Below are 21,993 nucleotides of genomic sequence, written 5' to 3' on the forward strand. Positions count from 1 at the left end.
CCTTATTCTCATTTAGCCTGCCACTCCTGGTCCTTACAGAGAAGAAACTCTCTGATAAGCCTATAATACTATTCTCTTTCACACAAACAATAGGTTAGCATACAAATCCCACTGTGATTTCACCTGTGTTCTCCCTTCAGTCTGGGATGAATTACTCAGAAACATCTACAAAGTAATGCTAGTATTGCATCATCTCTTCAATCTGTTCTCTGCTCTGATATCTAGTGAGATGACTTCCTCTCATGATAATTGTCTTTTTGTTCTGTGTGTACACAGCACCTAATAGAATAGGCTCTCAGTCTAAGCCTAGGGTCCCAATGACCTAAACTATTGCTAGCAACCACCACTTCCATTTTCTAGCAGCAGAGAAATCAAAGATTTCGGAATCTCAGGTCCCATTCCAGAGTTGCTGTAATAAGCAGATAATTTTCTCCAGCTTATGTCTCACTTTCCCCTTTCTCCAGCTTATGTCTCACTTTCCCCTTTCCAGGACCATTCCTGTCATGCTGTTTTTCTTTGCCCATAAAGTCCTGTCTTCACAAGCAGGTCAGCCAAGTCCCCATTTCTTTGCTTCCCTGCACCAGCAGGTGAAGTAGGACTCACTGGAGGATGACAGTAAGATCTGAGGCAAGAGTCAAAAAGCAAGCTTTCATGAGACTTTCAGTCAGAGAGTTTTTCCTCCCCACTTCCACCATCCCTTTTTACTACGTGACCTGTAACCTATAGAGAACAATTAAGCATTAAAAGTTTTCAAAGAGGCCACGGACTGAAAACAGTTGATTTATTGCATACATACACAGAGATGTTATTTATTCCTAACACATTATTCTACCACATCTACCCATATTCTTTGCAAGTGCTATGGAAGACAATTCTATATCATAAGCCCCCTCTCACTTCTTCTTATCAATAATAACGTGTACATAATGTACACTTACACAGTATATGAATCGGTGCTATTTATTCATTTTTATACTCATGGCAGATAAATACTTATTTTGCAAAGAAAATGTGTTTGAGACCACCTTGTTGTTTTTTTTGTTTGTTTGTTTTTGTTTTTTTTTTTTTTTATGTTGGCACAGCTTCTACTGGCACTGGGGAAATAAAGTTTCCTAGAACATAGTCAAGAAGTAGTGATAGTACTGTGATGTAGTACACGAGTTAGACTAAACTTTCTCTGTATTCTGTATCTATAAGCACACAAGACTATAAACTGTGAAACACAAGTCAACAGGTGTTTTTTTTTTGGTATATAACAGGGTTTTCTCCCCCCTTCTTCTAGAATGGATGATGCTGAAGCTTGTTTCATTCTGAGTAGCCGCTGTGAGGTGGACCGGACAGCAGCTGTAAGTTCTGAAGAAATAACCAAGAATGAGTGTGCATGCTGTTTATGCTGTTATTGTGCCTTATACCCTCTCAGGAACTGAGGTTTGTTCTGTGAAGAGATTAAACACACAGATTTTGCATAAGGGGGATTAACTTCAAGTCATAAACCTACTAAAACTTCCATAAACGCTTCTATTTGAATGAGCTAGAATCTTTTCAATTAAAAACATTTGCTGGAAAAAATCAATTCATCAAAATCGTTCCTAGCAGATATATCAGGTTCAAAACTGTTTATAGAAAAGCAACATATCTTGCAATTTGCTAGAGATCGCACAGCTTTAACTGCTGAAGGTTCCATAACAAAGCCTGCTACTAGGGGTCCCTGGAGCTGGAAGCAACAGGGTTTCCAGCTTCTATCTATCAACCTTGGATCCTATTAGCTCAATTCTCAATTCTGTCACAGACCTGGGAGCCTTGAAATCCCAGAGCATTAAGATTCAAAGAAGTCATTATTCTGTGGCTCCAAAGGAGAATGGAGAAAGTCAAGAATTTCAGCTGTAAGACTCTTTGGGTCAATGTATTTTGAAGTTTTTAACCAAGATTTCACCTCCCACTCCGTTTTGTTGTTCAGATTTCCTTTTCACAGGGAATACAATTATCTATACTTTAAGTAGGAAATGGCACAAGTTTGTTTCTGTTTTTCATTTTGTTATATTTTACTACCCCCTAGAACTTTGAAATGAAATGGAATTTATTTTCTACACTGTTCCAGCTCTAGGCCGTACTGAGGATTTCAGTAACGTAGAACACAAGGTTACAGTTTGTCACTGAGCTGGTGCTATTTCATCTAAGTCCATCTCAGAATCAATCTACAACTGATTTTTTTACCCTGCTGTGCATAAGAAGCCAACAAACTGTAGGAGTGCCTTGGATCCTCTCCTACTTTTGACAGCTGTTGAAATAAAAGATGCATCAGGGAGATCCCTTACCAGAACAGCTGTTGTTACTCGTGTGATTTTTCAAAGCCAATGAGACTTTATCTCTCCAGCTAGTCCTCAGCAGAGGATCTGCTCATTTTGCCATAGTTGCCAGTGACAGTTCATTACTTCCTATTTTCTTAGTTAAATTCCACTGCCAAAGTTTATTCTGCTTCTGATCCGTGGATTTCAACAGCAACTCAGAAGTACAATAACAGGTGACGAGCAGTTACTTGATAAAAATTGTTTCCTTTTTCACTTAAAGAAGTAGGAATTTCAATAGTCAGACCAAGAATTTGTCAGCTTTCCAAAGTCTCCTACCAGCAGCTCTCTCTATTCTGGCAGGAGAGAGCTTTGCCAAGTTTAATTTTATCAAATGCTATTTCAACATCTCAGACCAAGATGTAAGCTGCTCTTCTGCTATAGAATGCAAGACACACATCTGTTTCACACAGTAGGATGCACCTCTTAAAAGTGAATTCAATGGGCTTTCTACATCAAATTGCTTCAGAAAACTAAGGTTCCTGAAACAGTGCATCTGCTATTTTAACCTAATAAAGGATGGGAAAAGTGTCTTTTAAATTATCCTGTAGATAACTCAATAATAGGTTATATAAGTATATGAAAGATGAGTTCTACTGCCAAAAGCTTTTTTCCAGTGCTTTCTGAAAATTTGGAGATTGCTGATTTCAAGGTCGCACCTTTTCTTCGCATCTTTAATCAAATGGAGTGATACTACTATACTGCTAACCTAAGTGTGGAGTAAGAAAAAAAAATAACAATACTATTCAAAACTGTATTAAATCAGTCTTAGTTTGAGTTATGATGATGTAAATTCCCACTACATCCTCTTTAAAACTTGAAGCTTTTAACACATGAACTTAAATATCACCTCTATATTTATCAGCATCAGTATAACAGGTAATTTTTGATCACTGTCTGCAAGTTACTGTGTGGAATGCACACGGAAGAGAATGTATTTTTTTTCCCACATTTCCCAAAGATGCATATATTTTATAAAGAGGATAGAAGCATACTTTTGCATTAGCTGTCTCTGTTTATAATATATCCATATATGCTGCCTTTTTACATTGGAGAAATATCAAAATTTTAAAGTCACTGCAATATAGTATAGAAATTACTATAAACGTAAAACAGAAAGCCAACAGTTCTGCAGTAATGTCAAATTGTGATGAAGCTACAGAATCAGTGCAAACAACTCTAAAGACTGTTTTTCTGACACTTTTTCTATTTTCCTGACACCTTTTGCATAAAAAAATAGATGACATCTGCAATAATACAAATTTTCAAATCAGTCCCCAACCCACCCCCAAACCTCTTCTCTGTAGTGTATCACTATAACCTCCATGTATGCCATTACATAGCCTTTTGTTACTTCTCAACTGCGTTGGCGTTTTATTCCCTTGAGACTAAACAGGGAAAACAAAACAAAACAAAACCAAGCAAATGCAAACCAAACCCACAGTACCCTAGGGATAAGAAGTCATATAATACAGAAAAAGTGAAGAAAATGTGACTGCACACAAGGAAATCTTATAGCATGGTATACCTAAGATCTGAAATTTCCTGAACAGACACAGCACTCCTACATCTTTCATGAAAAGGTTAACATGAAAAACATGAAATGAAGCATTTTACCATCCTCAACAGGTCTTTACCTTATAATTTCATTCTAGTATTTCTACTAGAAAAACTACTTGCTACCATCTCAAGTGACATTAAAATATTATGGTTTGAAAACATCAATTATGTTCTGTTCCAGGCAGAGATTTTCCCTTGTGTTCATCAGTCTGAAAGCTTTTCTTATTGCTGATGCTGCAACCATAATGAATCATTCTTTACATATTATCTTTCCAAAGCACCAATTTCATGACTAGGCAAAGCATTTCAACCCAAATATTGTTTCCTACATGCAGCTCTCAATTATTCCTTTCTAGTTCTGAAATAAATAAAAACTGATCACTAATACATTGAAATTACCCATAGTTCATGAAATTCAATATAGAATGCATTAGCACATACTTTTCTTTCATGGAATAACAGTATTCTTCCTGTCATTAACTCACTCTTGACATGTGGTAACAAGTGGGAAAAACTATCAGGCTAGGAAATCTGTTGGAATCCTTCGGTTGGTAGCTGGCTGTAGATAAGGATATGTTTGGTGTAGATATATACATATTTAGATTTATGTAATAAGCATAATATTATTTATATAATATAAATAATATATAGATATTATATTATATAATATATATATATAATATAATAATATAATTATATATATAATATAATAATATAATAATATCTATATATATAGATATTATATATATATATATTATATAATATAATATATATATATATTATATATTTTTTATATATATATATTTATTTATTTATTTATATAATATTATATAACATTATTACTTAGATGTACATAAACATCCACACCAGCTGGTGTTGCACGTTTTAAAGTTAGTTTTCTGCGATGGAAAGTTTTTTATTTTCTAATGGAACAATATTATTTGTATTATATTGTTATCACCTCACACTCTTTATTCTAGGATCATCAGACCATTTTAAGAGCATGGGCAGTTAAAGACTTTGCCCCAAATTGTCCTTTGTATGTACAGATACTGAAACCTGAGAATAAATTCCACATCAAATTTGCAGGTAAGTGTAAGATTTCAGCCATTTGAACCACCTGTTAGTGATTAGCAGCTTGTTTCATAGATGCACAAGCAAAGTCATTTTACCTAAGCATATTTACATGTTAGAACCACATGAACAGTACAATATTTTCAAGTACCATGGGCTTATATTGTAAAATTTCATTTTCATATTAAACTTACTTATAAGCTTTTTGAAGATTACTGTATTTATTACTCTACTATGTTATGTAATATACCATGTTGAATTATTTGAGGTCCAGGTAGGTTTTCATCCTGCTACATTACCCATGTCTTGAAACAACTCCTTACTTAAAACTTACTGTTACCAAGGCGTGTATGAAATGATCTGCTTAGAAAAGGCCACATTTAATTCAACAAGCAACTGAAAAAAATCTTTACATTGGAGTGTTTTCTTTTTTTCTAGGTCATGTGAAAAACACGATTTTCTTTTCTTTCAAATGTTTTGGAAAGAGAAAAATAATTTAATTCTATATTCAGTAAAATTGTTATCTTGGAAACTATGATATAAAATGCAAAATGATGTTAAGAAATCCAAACAAATCCTCTCTCATAAGAATGGATTACAAGCTCTAATCTGGCAAACTTTCTCTGCACTATATATGTGGATCTCTGTGTCTCTCAGTATACATAGAAACACACGGATGTTCACACACACACATGTATATATTCATGTGCAAAAACATATCAATACATTTATGATGACAATTCATTTTGCCTACCTCTGGAAAAATATTACTATGAAGTAGAAGGAAAGCTTTCCTTTTCAACTGTAATTTTGAAAATTCAGTTTTCTTGAAGGATATTCTAATCAAGAAAAGATTGATGATTCATGCAAAATTCAAAAAAACTCAATGGAAAAATATTAGTCTCCTTCATCATCCCAGAATGTGGTGAAAAAGTAAATTTCAGCGCAGAACAATTCCAGAGCAACATTTAAAGCTGTAATTTTAAAAGCTACTGCATTTACCACAAGGTTGGAAAGAAGGAAAAGAGCATCAATAGCAGTCCCAAAGTTATAAAAGTGTAATCTTAAAGTATGAGATGGCACAGCAGAGAATAAGATTCATGCTGTGATAAGAATGATGGTGGTTTTTCATCTCTCCCTTAAAACCACACAGCACAAACTCTTCTCCCTAGCCATGGCCACTTTTCTTTAATTTGTTGACTGTTAATTTGTTGTTCCTAATTGTATTTTTAAGAGAGTTTCATTATTCTTAATGTCTTGTCTCTGTAGGAGCTTATATGTAACTAGATTTGCAAAACTGAGAGCTTTTTTAATATCTGTTTAAATCTCAGGTTAAGAATTTGGACCATATATTAAAACAAACAAAACCTACAAAACCTTCTTTTGTAAGATTTCCTTCCATTGGATTGAACTTAATCAATCTGAATGTTCTGTATATCCTGAAGCTCTTGAGGAAACCTTATATATTCTATGCTTCATTAGCCCCCTCTAATATTAATAATAAAAGCACTGTATTATAGAACAATATGTATATATATAGCACCTTACATCTCAAAATAATTTTGAACTGATCAGAGGGATCACTGCATCCATTTCCACACACACTCATTTCAAATCATATTGTTTCTTTCATACAATTTCACTGTACAAACAGAGAATTATAAGCCTTCCTGCAAGATTAATTTAATCTTACTGATTACACAGGAAATTTTTAATGCAGTTTTAAATTTGGCCAGGTTACTAGCAACACCAGATGCTAATCTACCACAAATAGTTGGCCACTGATATTAGAATCATCAGAGTAGCATTTGCTTGCATACCTTTTCCCAAGAGGACTCTTTTGGTTACTAATCTTGTCCAACTTGCTTCATTCTAAGATACATATCCACTGGAGGCTGCAGGCTATAGCAATGTCCAGAGTCCTTACAAATAAAATTTGTCATAACCATTGGCAACATTTTTCTAAGTGTTTTTCCTGTTATGATTCAAGACTGTTTTATTACTGCCTTAATGCAAGAGACTTCCTTTAGATTTGATACTCCTCTAAAAAATGACTCCTTTCTTCTGAATGTTTCCCAAACCAATATTGAGCATTTTTATGAACCTGAAGTACTCAGTAATATGATTTCTTCTTCTACTACTACTTTGTGTGTGTGTGGTTTTTACGTGCAAGTTTACAGAACACAGCTCTCAAAACCAAAGTTTCTGAATTTAGGAAAAAGAAAAAAATCAGGAAAGTTCTCCTAACAAAAAGTTTCATTTTAAACTAAATTGAAAATGTCTAAAACACTCAACATCTTATATTAACCAGTCATCTGAGACTGTATTAGACAATCCTGAAATGTAGACCCTAATTGCATTGTCCCAAAGAAAATCTCCAGGATGCTACTCTGTCTTGGATAGAAATAGTATATAGGACAAGTAATTATTATGATTTATTTCCATCCAGTAGATAACATTTTGATGTTTTTCCTCTCTTTAATAAGAGTACAAGAACCCATTCTCATCATCACAGCAAGGGAATGGAGACACTTAGCACTGGGTAATATGGCCTGTCAGAAAGACATGTTTTCCTGTCTTTTCACTTGATGCCAGAGAGACACCCTTGCATCCTGTGTTTTCTCTGCTATTTTTTGCCACGGAGTTTTAAATAACTACCCTTATTTAAAATGGTAGCTTACACTTAATACAGTGGAAATATTTCTCTGTACTTGGGTACTATGTTTCAGTGGAATCTGAAAAGCATGTGGCATAAGGGTTTATCTTAGTAAATTTCTTGGTGTGTTCAAGGTGTGAACACACTACAAATATGGTGACCTGAAAGTTATCAGATGGTCAAGGAAAGACTATATCATCATTCCTAACTATTTTTTGTCTTAGCTGAAATGCTTTACTTCTTAGCTATTTCCAATATCCAAATACTTTCACATGTCCCATTTTTCTTTCAGTAATATTGCATTTTCCTTCACCTGCAGTTGCATATGATTTTCTTAATCTCCCAGTTTTTCCTGCAAACTCACAGGGTTACAAAAGACTACATACCCTTAATGCATGCATCTGCTGTTGCATTTCAGCACAAACATGAAATAAAGTGAAAGTTATCCACAGCAGAGCAGTACATTTAATTCAGAGACTGGAGTACATTATATATTTTATTATATATTATAATATTATATATTATAATATTATATTATAATATTATATAAATAAGCAGTACATGTAATTCAGAGACTGGAGTACATTATATATTTTCTGAGTTGTACTAATAACTTCATATATTTTCTAGAAAATAAATTAATCATCTTTACGTTGAATATTCAGAAATTATATATAATCACAGTTCCAGGAACAGGAGACATATTTTGTCATTCTGTATTTATTCAAAATGCACTAACAAATTAGCTCGTATTGGTGAAGTCTGACATTAAACCTTCAGTGGTTTATTATGAAAGAACACAGTCCAGATTCACTGAAATGGATATTGAATGCATCTGATGATTAATCTATCCAACCACAGATAAAAATAGTGTAGAGATAATGGATGGACATTTTTATCTATCTGGTCTGGTAGTGATCATGTTAACTTATCAAATTGACAACAGCATCATTTCTGAGAATAGTTATGTCAAGTCTAGGACATTCTTACTACCTGGATAATGCTGCAGACATAAATCATTATTTTGGGTATGTTTTATCTTCAATAACATTACACAAGTCATAACTCACTTCATGGCATTATTACATCTATTTGATAGACAGCAAATTTTCTGTCAAAATATATTTTCACAAAAACTACAATTTCCCAAATATTTTTAATGGCATATTTCTATAGTATAAATACAATCAAAATACTTCTGTTTGGTAATTTGATTTGACATCTTTAATATCCAAGATAACTTCCAGTTTCTTCCTCTGCTTTACTGCACAAAGAATGAGTAATATGTTGATACCAGTAGCCAAAGTTACAGATTTGACCAATGTCCCAGACTCGAGAACTGTTACCCAACTTTTTCCTTACTCAATTTAAAAGAGGAAGCATTAAATACAGTTCTGCATAACCCTCACCACAGCTCCACAATAAGAGTCCTGAATGTAAATATAAAGCACAATGACAATGTAGGCAAGTTATGATCTGTCAAATAATTAGAGAAATGAACAAGTTATTTTTGACCTTGTTTGTGTATTACATGAGACCTTAACTCCGACCAGAGAAGAGAAACCCATAGTACCTCTTCCTGATGTTTCAAATGACTACAGAAAAGAAGGAAAAGAAGAGGGTTTATATAGTACAAAATATTCATTTGAATAATGTAAAAATGCAACTTATGAAGGGGAAGAGAGATATGAGATAATTCATGAAATAAGCACCACTGAAATAAGACGACAGCATAAATTAGGATAGAAAGAAGTAGTGGGCAATTTTTTCCAGTTGTATTTCTTGTCCTGTAAGTCAACACCCATAGTTAGGATAGAAGAATAATTTAGCACAAACCTCATTGTTCTATGAGTAGATTTCCAGAAATGAACTGAAAATGGTAATAAGCATCCCATAAAGTCAGACACATTTTAACAATAGACACATTTCTAGAATAAGACAAGATTGGTTGCAATTATTTTATATTGCTTATATTTGCCCAACCAGGAGCAAAACATGACCCTAATATAGAGAAGAATCAACATGCAATTCTATTCCTTAGCACTTCGGATCCTTATCATTTTGGATCTACAGAATTTTACACTATTGGATTTCTTAAAACCTAGTTTCCAAGTGTGTTATGCGAGTCTGAAGAAAAGGCAGATGAAGCTGAAAAATGAAATTCAGAAGTAAATCTGATTCCTGCTTTGGGATTTACTAAGCCTAATGTTACTGTTTATAAATTAATATTTTACATAAATTTCATTTTTTTCTTAAATTGCTGAACAGGAATCAAGAAGGGCTGCACTATTGTATAGGCTGGAAATGGTGGTTTTTTAATTTAATTTTTATTTTTTTTACTAATGAATTCGAATAATGTTTCTAATAATGGTAATAAAAGTGCTGAAGAACCTTTTGTATGACGTTGTTGAAGTATCTTTGAGAATATCTATAGCTTCAAAACACTTCTGAAGTAGGGTATTATTTTCATACCCATTTTACAGATGCATTAAGGGTAATGAAGGACATGAGTGACTCACAGTCAAAGTCTATAAGAGAAGTGGAATTAGTCCTATAAGTTCCATTGTCGTGAACCCTAATTTAAAAGCACTTGAGAACACCACGTGCATTCCTTACACATCGGTGATTAGCATGACTACTGTAGGACAGCGATCTGTTTGCTGAGAGCTATATTTTCTGTTAGCCTAACATTTTGCATAAAATCCATCCAGAAAGTCCCTGTATACATTAGAGAGTATAGGACATATGTAGGATTTAAGTGAGATATACTTTTCATTTGCATTGTGCCATCCATGACTGACTCTTTCATTTATATATAGTTAGGTCAACATATACAGTTTTGTTCAATACAAGATTTGAAATAACAGCTGATGAAGTAATTTCTCTGTATATTTTTCTTGTGTCTATTTTCAGAAGTATTAGGTGTATTACAACAACATTATAAGGAAAGACCAAGGGGAGTTTATTTGGTAAAGCTCTATACAAATGCAAAAATATAAAGATTCCTTATTCAATATTAGGAAGTCAATATTAGTTTTCATAAATCTTTGCTATCTGAGTAATGGTAATGGAATAGTGATATTTTATCTAAGTAGTAGACTATGCCTTACCCTCTCAAAATCTCTAGTTTAAAATTCAAATAGATGTATTAGTGTCACATGGTCAACTAAAAGAATACATTTCTGTCTGAAATATTTTCTGCAGCAAATACTTCATTGCTATAATTGAAATACATTTAGGGGAAGAAAAATCTCAGTTTGTTCTACTTTGACAGTGTCTTCATATAACTAGATTCATTCTTTCCCTATGGCATTCAAATAGGTCTTGATCTTCTGAAAATACAAAAATGAATTCCTCCTTTCAATAGCCAATGATTCTGTTAGTGAAAAGTGTCTAGAAATTAAAAAATAATAATAATAGAGAAGGCATACAAGTGCCCTTGTTGTTTTCAGTAAGAGGCATGCTCATAGCTACACTATAAATTCTGGCTGGAGAATAGCTTATTTATAGCACTAAGGTGGTTCTAATCATTTTGATGATATGTTAGTGCAGTTAGAAGTAGAGTTATATAGTCATCTCAGATCCAGATGGGATTATTTGAATTTACTTACTTTTAGTCATCACTTTTTATATGGCTTATATTCATCATATACAACCATCATCTGTACCAAGTGCAGATCATGCTTATCAGAAGCGAATACTGCTCCCATTGAAAGTGTGAATCTCCCATTTAGTGTGAATCAAACACTAAATTCAGAAGAAAAGAAAATTACTTAGCATGCAATAAATGTCTTACTGACCTTTAAGATTCTACAATGAATGTAAGTTTAATTAAATTGTAAGGTTTGTGCTTATCCCTTTTTATATCTGTTTTTCTACTGTCAGGTTTGCGTGAATGCCATTAAAGAGTAGTATCTATTTCATTTTCATGTTATCACCAGCACTGGTGAGCATTTAACTGTGATCTGAATTGTAAGCAGTAGTCATCCAACCTTAATAATATTCATCCAATACTGAAAGCATGTGCAGAAGATTTGGCAGTTTTAAATATAAGCCAATGTAGGGAACAAAATTTAATGCCTCTCTTGCTTTCTCTTATCCATTCCTCTCCTAAATTCCATTAAAAGGCAGAAAAAAATAGACATGTCTATAGTACTGTTCCATCACAGCAAGTATTACTGTGCAGTACTACTGTGCAGACATACTTTCTTGTAAGGACTCTCAGAAACAAAGCACAATTTTGTAATTGCAAAACCCAGGCAAGGACTGGATTAAAAAAAAAATAAATGAATAAAGTAAAGTTGTATGAAACAGTAAAAGAAAACACAACCACCTTCGCCTAGATGATAAAAAGGCAGCAGCTATCAGCTGCTTCTAGGAGGTCGTACTAGTCAAAACTACAACATACATGCAAGTGCAGTGCAAACATCCCAGAGCTGCTGTCAAATAGCTGGTCTGTAAGCCAGCACAGCCTATCTAATTGATTGGGCAGTCTTGCACTGCAGTATCCTACGTATATTATTTTCTGAACAAAAAAGTGCATCTCTGTACCATACTTGACGTCTCTATACGAGTTCATAGAGAACTGCAGCAGGTACAAAATTTATAAACTAGATTATGTTACAAGGCCTACTCATACGACCAATGTAGCAAGATAGTGGAAAAGCAGATTCACAGAGCTATTGCATTCTCTCCATGCATAGCTGTGGTGAAAGTAGAAACTGGATGCAAAATTAACTTCAGTCATACAATCTGAGAGACAGCATAGATGGGGCAAATCATCTTAACATCTTGAACCCCTCCAGGTGCAAGTGGATGCTGAATATCTGAAGGCAAATTCTTGTCTTGTCTTCAGCATTTTCCTATACAAGGACAGGAATTGATAATTGTGTTCAATGGAAAACATTTTTTATCTTTTTTCCCCCCCACAGATCATGTTGTGTGTGAAGAGGAATTCAAATATGCTATGCTAGCTCTGAACTGTATATGTCCGGCTACCTCTACATTAATCACACTGCTGGTTCATACATCTAGGGGACAGTAAGTATATACTACCATTATACTACCACAGCAGTCTTCAGACCATGTTTATATTTTCTACACTTTAAAAGCATTAAGATAATTTACTCAAGGTATTATAATTTCAAAGAGATTTCCCCTTCCCCCACTCCAACTACTTAACAACTTCTTGCATCTATTGTGCACTACTTCCACAAAGGAAAATGTTCATTGAGTTCAAACAAAATTTCTTTTGATAATATATAAAATACCATATTCTATTAATTGTGTGTACATTAAGCAGTAAGCAAACATACACTTGAAGAGGTAGGTGGATTTCAACATTACTACCACACTGCTGGAAGGGGTACAGAATTACAGTACCTCTACAGACTGCAAAATCACAGTAGAAATTCTTTATATTTATTAAAATAATTTTACCATATCTATTACATTTCTGTTACACTACAGTCTTGGAATAATTAGATGTTCCTATTAAAATGTTATGGCGAGAGAGAAGCATTTAAAAGTAAATCTCCAAATATATCTGTAGAAGTGGAATACGTGCATACAGACTGTACATTTGAGAGCAGTAAAATGCATATTTTTTTTCCAAGTAATCACAAGCCCAGTAATATCTTGATATTCACTAGCAGAATTATTTAACCTTCTGTATGGCATTTGCAGTATTCCCCTATGCCAAAGATGGGGAACACTGAAATTATTGCTACTACCACCAACAACAAATATCAAGATTTTAATGGCACTGTCTGTACTAGAATCTGTTAATAGGCTAACAGCAAAATTCTGTTTCCATGTCTCCTGAAAATCATGGTGACACACATTCTGTATCTGCCCACTTTTCATTACATGACATGCAAACACAGAATACAGATCCGCTTTAAAATATTCCATATTATTTTTACATGAAAGAAGAGTAGTGTTAACATCAATCAGAGTTTTCTAGCAGCATAAAAACTAATATATGAAAAGGACTCTGACTCTGTTTTCTACTGCACCTTACAGTATTAGCATTTCTAGCACAGGTATATTGATCCCCAGGCATAGAGATTCCCAAATAAGATTCAAAAAGTTGTAATAGAATGCAAAGGTACTTAGTACTTCTTTTGCAGTAAAAAATAATTGATGTAAAAAAAATAATTGTTTTTAAAGTAACCTATTTCTACTCTGGCCATAAACTTTCAAAACTGGTTATTGTATACTAGGAGTAAGAAAAATATCTGTTGTGCAAATAATTATTAGTATTCCTTTGAATCCTATTTGCAGAAACATACAAACTTGCTGGATGAGTACAAAAAGACTTTAGTGAAAATGTTTAGTTGTCAGTCTTATACTTTTAGACAGCACTCATCAGAGCAATTGATTTCAAATGGGTTCCCAAAATACTGTCAAATGGCAAACTTCGGATAGCTTAGAGCACGTGTATTAGTGCTGGAGTAATTGCTTGAATAGATGTGACTATTCTTTAAAGCCCAACTGTATTTGTGAAAGTTAAAAAAAGGTACTAGAAGGAAGTAACTTCAAAAGTATTTCAAATTTGAGTAGTCTTGACTTCACAGTGCAAGAACTAGAAAACTTAAAAGATCAAGTATTCCCCTTCCAACATGTCACTAAGCTTTCCAATTTAATGTTTTTGCTGCTTCCCGTCATTCCATCTTTACATGCATTAAAAAGCACATAATTCCCAGACTGGTGTTTTTTTCTTCACATCTTATTAAAGATGATCTTCAATAATGAGAATTTTAACCATCAATATTTAACAAGTATGTTTTTATTGAATATAATATTCTGACTTTAAAGGACCATAATCACATATATTTGAAAAAAAAATAAATTGTGTGGGTGAAAATAATTGCTTTTTCCTGGATTATCCCTTAAATGTCCTGATTTTATCGTTCTAGAGGAAAAAAACCTTTTAAACATGCCTTCTTCATGAAAGTCTCCTGAGATTTCAACTGACTTTGAAGTGCATGAAAAATGTTGGTAAAACAAATGACTCTGCACTTCATTGTCTCCAGGGGGTAATGTGTTTTCAAAATAGCTTTAGGTTTTTAGCTTCATCTACAGGTTGACATTGTATTGCAAACATAAAATTGCTTTGGATTTGGCTAATTAATAAGCCAGATTATTTTTTTTAGATTTTATATCTATTTTCCAGGTTAAGCAATAGGTAAGTGAACTAATTTTTAAAATACCTGCCCAATGACCTTAATTTATGCATAAGAAAAATGATGTCAAATGAACGTTTGAGTTTATCTCAGATAAGTAAAAAGATTTGGTGAAAATTGATTATATAAACTAAAAATTAAAAATTTAACTATACATGCATTTGTATCTGGACAAAATACTAAACTGTATCTTAATAATGAAAAGTATTGGATAAACAGACTTCTAATCTTAATAGTGAAGCCCTTTCCCTTAACATTGGTTCCTGTCTCATTATCTTTTCATTACGCCATTTTGTTTACTACCAATAACTGTATTCAACTTTCAGTAGGATGTGAGGTATAAAATCCCTGTAAGCAAGACTTACATGAGAAGAATGGAGTTGGATTATGGGGACACTGCTTCCAACTTTGGATAATCCTTTCAAGTCTATTCAAAATCTCTGGAATGATTTTCTTAATGATTAGTTTTAGCTTTCACAGAATCATCTAGGTTGAAGACACCTCCAAGATCACCTAGTCGAACCTCTGACCTAACAAGTCCTCCACTAAACCATATCACTAAGCTCTATGTCTAAACGTCTTTTAAAGACCTCCAGGGATAGTGACTCAACCACTTCTCTGGGCAGCCCATTCCCCATATTTGCTGGCTTACAAGTTTAGTAACTTTAATGCAGTGATTAGCAGTGTTTGTTCAAACTGATATCACAGATAAGAATTTATTCAGAAAGTAGCTGGATTGATAATTTAGAACTGTGAAGTAAAAAACTGCTACTTGCTACTCAAAAAAATAAATAAATGTTCCCACCCTTAATCACCTCTTATAGTGACAAAGCTTTATCGTCTCTTTCCTAGATCTCTTTTTGATACAGCCTTCTCTTACCACTCAAAGTAGGAATTTTTTCTCTGAAGTCTTTAGATCTACTATTCACAGGAATGTGTAGCTCTGGTCCTTGCTGAGGGAGATGCTGGAAGCATCTAGCCACAGCAATGCTCCTGGCTGCCAGGAACCAACGTGTCTCTTTAGCACAGCTTTTAAAAAGAAAGATACTTCCAAAAACCGTCACTGCTCTATGTCAGCATTTCCTAACCAATATTTATCAGAGAACTACAGAATGTTTAAATGACTAATTTTAAATGATCATCAGTTTATTAACTTAGAACATTGGAAAAAAAGACACCATACGGAAATAAGTAAGGTTAGAAAAATAAAGCAGATCAGAACTAGAAATTGCTGACAAAACTGAATAAGAAGTAATCATGAATAGTGGGTTAATTTTAAGTTCAGCTATAACTGGGTCCAGTTACATACTGAAAGAAATCATTTGTAAGTGCACTTGCAAACTGTACACTGCTGTTCAATTTTTACCAAGTTCAGATGACTGCCTATGTCTTTCCATTCCACAAGGAATGGCTCCTCTTCTTCCATACTATTTTAGACACATCCAAATGGAGGAGATTATCAAGACACTGACCAATTCCTTGATTTTTGTCATTTCCCTGGTGAAAATGAAGGGAGAATATGACCACTGTCACATTCTAGCTTCTTGTTATTTGTTAATTTAGCAAAGTTAAATCTTAACATGCATGGCTTATAATTTCATGGAATTGAAGAGTTCATTGACATTTCATTTGTTAGAAGAAAAATTGTCCCAGGTATTTGTACTTTTACAAATGAACTGCCAAGTAATATATCTACAGGTAGACACAGGAAATCCCATATTTGTGGTATTTATAACATTTATTATATTTATATTTATAAATGGTGTGACACAAGTAATATAAGCTCTTTTCTGATAATCATGAAGATAAGTACACTAGGATAATACTGGAAACTGAAGGCAATAAATAGCGGCAGAACACAGACAAAAATAATTATTCTGTATTATCCTAATTAGAACGATAACACAATAAACAGTAAACAAAAAGAAACACATACAAAAAGACATCTTGTCTACTGATATAAATATGTGAGGATGTTAGGGAAAATGTTCACTTTCTAATCAGTGTTGACTGCTTAAAATTTAGGGGAGGTTTGCTGCTGCTTATGTGAACTGGCTTTCCTCTTTAATACTACTTTTCACATTAACCAGACTAGATTGCCATCCTAGCTGTTTATGGAACTCAAAACCTCTGTTGAGAGAGATCAAAATTCTACCTTTACATGTATTCTTATTTAAAATCTTATTATTGAGCTTAATTATTAATCTTAACATTTACCTTTAAACATTTCCAATCTAGTAATAGAATTCTAATATTTTTTGTATTATGATACAAAGAAGAAAATACCATTTCTGACTTGAACTTCACGTGATCTTTACAGAACAGCACCATGGGAAGCTTTTCGACAACTAACTGGAACTAAGCAGACTTTAAGCAGGTAAACATTTCATAGGGGGTTAAGGGAAATATGAAACAATTTTCTTCTGAAATTACAATCTATTCTACATGTAACACACTGATTTTTAATATTGTTTTACTTATTTCCATTAGCCCTGAAACAAACTGTTTCTATGCTGAGGGTGGAGAAAAAAAGGTAAACTGAAGAAAACAGAAATTGTGTCAAAATACTGAAAATTCACAGGAAAGAAAAACACAGAGCATGTTTGCCAGTTATATATCCTGATACAGATAGGGATATATGCATTTATTATATCAAGTAAAGCTCATGCAGATGGAACCCTGTTTCCATGTAAAACTTCATAAAGGAAGAGGCTCACAGAGGCCCCAAGTTTGCAAGTTTTGGTATTATCTAAGGTTTGGAACATTTCCACTAACAGTTCACTTGGATAAACGAAGGTTAGCTACATATACTAAAGGTGATTAAAGGTGATACCCTTAAGGTGATTAAAATAATCATTCCTTTTTTTTTTTTTTTTTTTTTTTTTTTTTCCCTAGGAGAAAAAGGGTATATACTTATAATAGTATACAAAGCACCAGTAACTAAAAATGTTTTTTGGGTAAATGCTGAAGATAAACTGAGAACTGAATGCAGAAAAAATATCTCTTTTATATATAAATTGATATAAGCCAAATGGGTCTTGCCTTTGTAAGTTATTTGTAAATGATTCTTTACCTTCTTCAAACAGAACCCAGGCAAACTCTCAAGGAGCATCTGAAGCAACTGCCTTTATAAATAGAATGAGCATGCTGTTGGTTTCACTTGTCATCTTTCGATTGCAGTGAATCTACTTACTGTGGTGTGAATTTAAACTAATTCTGCCATATTTTTCCTGATACTGAAGCACATAATCTTATAGGCCTATTACCTAGCAAAAAATGCACTTGAATTCATTAAAAACAATCTCTATACTTACGGCATCACCAAGCTTTGATCTCAGATATTTCTTTCAGATTAGCCCATGGGACTTTTCCAATATACATCTGTAGTTTCTACAGCCAAGTGATAATGCTCTGAGATTAATAAGAATTTTACGTTGTTTTAAATTATTCCTTTTATTGGTATATTTCAGAGAGAGTCCGCAATCATCAGAACAATGGCAGAAAATGTATGGCAGATGCTCTGGTAATGAAGTGTATCATATTAACCTGGAAGAAAGTACTTTTTTTGCTGAGTATGAGGGGAAAAGCTTCACATATGCTTCTTTCCATGCACATAAAAAGTATGCTTTTTTTTTTTATCAAGTATTAAAAATGTAAATAATAATTTGTTTTGCCCAAAATGTACCTCTGCATTTGAAGGTGCAATATTATACATTACTCTGTTTCTGGAATTAAATACACTAAGATGTTATTATACTAATAAGTATATATACACTATAGTATATATATACTATAAGTATATAATTAATATATTATGTATTAGTGTATTATTATATTATACTAAAATATTTCATAGATATTCTTCTCTATATTACAATTGGTCAGGAAAATCTTGTGTTGTTATTTAAAGACAACTCAGTCTGAGAGATTAGAATATACAGAATAAGCCTGACATGACAACCAGGAAGAATCATACCTTTGAGACAGGTTATATCAGAACACCAGTCTTTTTTTTTTTTTTTTTTTTTTTTGATTTAGGAGTCAGAAATTTGGTTTCCTTCATGGCATGTTCGTTTTTGGAAATTAGTCAATTTTAAGGTAGTACTTGCTTAATCCTGGTGATTTTTCAAAATAAAAATATTTTGTTCAGTCAGATTGAATCTTAATGTTAACATATATTATGTTCCAGATCATTTATTTTTATTCAGTACTGCTATGTAAGTTGAATATACAAACTGAACATAAATCATTTATATTCATATTATTTAACAAAATTATCATATACCAAACCCTAAACACTAATTTTATTCTCATACTTAGCGTGAGAAAAAGATTTTTTAGCTTTAACTCCCTTTTCTATCACTAATCAAATAGATTTTTAGAAGTGAATGGCAAAAATGAATTCTGAAAATTGTTTCCATTACATGTGAATAATGGAACAATTTAACTTGATGAATACTTTTTCATGTCATGTATCCATTCTTATATTAAATATTTTCTCAGAAGGGACTATTCATCTCGTTGAAAAATTAACTGAAACAGTATTAGAAGAATACTCTGGGGATTAAGAAAAATGTTGGATTCAGATGCCAAGGGATTCATCAGCTCATAAAAACTGCTTGATCAGAAGTGGCCTATTTAGGAGATAACATTTTTCAAATTTATTTGTCCTCCAGAACTATACAAAATAGCAAATATACTGAAGACTCATTTCTGACAGTGGAAATTCTGGTGTGTACAGGACTATGCAAAATGAACCATGCCTTTCCTTTTCTAATTAAGGTTTGGAGTCTGTCTGATTGGTGTTAGAAAGGAAGATAACAAAAACATTTTGCTGAATCCAGGTCCTCGCTATATCATGAGTTCTACAGATATATGCTTTTATATAAACATCACCAAAGAAGAAAATTCTGCTTTTAAGAACCAAGATAAGCATAGAAAAAGACATGAATCAAAATTATCGTATCATGGAGCTTCTAGGTTGCCTGTACACAGTATAATAGCCAGCATGGGTAAGTAAAAAAAAAATTATATATATATATATATATATATATCAATCAGTAAGCACATTTATAGAAATACCATGTTAAAAGCTTTAAGAAATTAAAACATTAAAATAGAAATTGTATTAAACACTCGCCCTCTTCTGTTCTAGAAAAGTATTTTTTTTTCTTTTATTTGAGAATATGGAGTTAAACTGTTTAAGATTTTTGTATATAAAATGTATTCAAAACAAAACAGGGGATAAAATCACATAGCTAATTTCTGTCATTCACAACTGGACTTTCACAGTAAGTTTTCATAATCTTCTTTAATTACCAAAATGCCCTGTGCAATTTGCCTCAAAGCTGCTGTAACTGTATCTTACTCAGCAGACAGAGATAGCCCCCCCACCTTCCAACAGAACAAATGTTATCAAGAAGCTAGCAGACATACAAGGAGAAAAATCAGTATGGAAGATATGCCTATGATAGACTAAAAGTCAGAGCAAATAAGCCAAAAAAATAAACCCTGCTTGATTAAGATAGAAAAACATGCTGTAAATCATGTAAAACTATCTTCGTTGTCAATTCTTAGTGATACTTTAGAACAAATTTGAGCAGGTTCCAGAACTGAGATTTGGTGTAAATATATATATATATATATATAGACACACACATGCTCATATAAATATGCTATTCTTAAAACCATCAAAAATATAAGTACTTTTTAGAATGGAGATTATGATTTTCACATACATGGAAATAGAATAAATTGATTTAGTACAAATTAATAAAGTAATTACACATTAGTAATTTCCATCAAGATTTTTCTTTTTTTTCCATGGCAACCACTAGTAGATCTTACAACAAATAAGGAGATAAACAATCCCGTCCAGGTTTTTTTTCTCTCTCTCTCATTTCAGAAAATAACATCTTAAAGTTAAAACAGACACCAAAAATTAAAAATTAAAGTGAATTAAAACAAAGTAAGAATTCAAGTGTCAACTTCTCATGGAGATTTTAGAAATATGAACATATCTAGTGAGTTGTTACACGCATTGGCAAATTTATAACTATTATTAAATGATATTCATTAATCAAATAAATCTACAGGAGATGCATACAACATGGATTAATTATAAATAGTATATATACTCTTGGTTAGAGAAAATGCAATTTTTCAGGAAAAGGCTTCTTCAAGTATAGTTTAAATATTTGTTATATTTTAATGCAATAAACACAAATAATCAATACAGTATTCCTTTCAATCTTTGGTTGTGTGGGTCAGATAATCCCCATGAAATATGGGAATCTTATTTAAATGTTTTGACAACCACATTGAGAAAACAATTTCAACACTACTTCAGGGACAGTGGCTATCGATTTACAAGACACAGGATGTCGAACATCCAGCGGACCTACACTAGCTCTTCCTTCTGAGGGAGGTAAAGAGGGCAGACGGCCCAGCATAGCACCTGTTTTGGAGGTTGCAGACTCATCCTCACTTCAGACATGTGACCTGCTAAGTGACCAGTCAGAAGATGAAACTACCCCATCGGATGATGAAGTCTCTGCAGGCTTAGAGTACGTATATTCGATATAAACTAAACAGTATTTGAAATGCTAATAGCATGTAAAAACAAGCATGGATAATTTTTGGACACACAGATCAATCCAAGTTTTAGCAAGCAAGAGACAAAGGCCAGTTATGGAAACATTTCCTTTTTAAGAAATGCAATTGTCTGTTAACAGAATACTGTTATGCCCATTTTGAAATATGAAAAACAGATCAACTCCTCCATTTACTGGAGATTTTCTACACTCTATTAAAGATGTAGATGTGTAGAGCAATTTATTTTATAGCATAGACAAAGTAACATTCCTGAGCATTTTTGTACACTCCATAGTTATAAGGACTACTCAACTAAGTTGTAAATGGATAAGTACTTCTGTCCTGACGATCAGCTCATTTAATAAGCTTGTTAACATAGAACAATAGGCATAAGTATCTGACTTCAAAATGTAGGAACAAAAAAAGCAGTATGAGGCAAACTAATCTAAATTGTATGTATGTTACTGAAAGTAATGATGCATTGCTCACATAAAAGCTCAAAACCAAATCTTTTAACTGCTGTACAGATAAGCAATTATGTTTATTGGAATACTGACAGGGATATTAAAACTGAAAT

General features: G+C 32.9%; 1 protein-coding gene and 1 long non-coding RNA gene across 13 annotated transcripts in view; one reads left to right on the plus strand and one right to left on the minus strand.

Annotated features, from left to right (window-relative positions):
• Positions 1-21,993, plus strand: part of KCNT2 (potassium sodium-activated channel subfamily T member 2) — a 151,793-nt gene that overhangs the window by 83,742 nt on the left and 46,058 nt on the right. For all 12 annotated transcript variants that reach the window (XR_011810866.1, XM_072041507.1, XM_072041508.1 and 9 more), the window contains 7 exons: positions 1,283-1,346; positions 4,886-4,994; positions 12,567-12,675; positions 17,143-17,199; positions 18,293-18,442; positions 19,605-19,834; positions 21,172-21,388. Coding sequence is in view for 11 of the 12 variants with exons in the window: in XM_072041507.1 (XP_071897608.1) it covers positions 1,283-1,346; positions 4,886-4,994; positions 12,567-12,675; positions 17,143-17,199; positions 18,293-18,442; positions 19,605-19,834; positions 21,172-21,388 (936 nt within the window). In the remaining variant the exon portion in view is untranslated. The remainder of the gene's footprint in view (positions 1-1,282; positions 1,347-4,885; positions 4,995-12,566; positions 12,676-17,142; positions 17,200-18,292; positions 18,443-19,604; positions 19,835-21,171; positions 21,389-21,993) is intronic.
• Positions 1-21,993, minus strand: part of LOC110353704 (uncharacterized) — a 526,570-nt gene that overhangs the window by 82,150 nt on the left and 422,427 nt on the right. The gene's annotated exons all lie outside the window — the stretch shown is intronic.

The sequence above is a fragment of the Anas platyrhynchos genome, chromosome 8 (assembly GCF_047663525.1).
Source record: "Anas platyrhynchos isolate ZD024472 breed Pekin duck chromosome 8, IASCAAS_PekinDuck_T2T, whole genome shotgun sequence".
Lineage (NCBI taxonomy): Eukaryota > Metazoa > Chordata > Aves > Anseriformes > Anatidae > Anas > Anas platyrhynchos.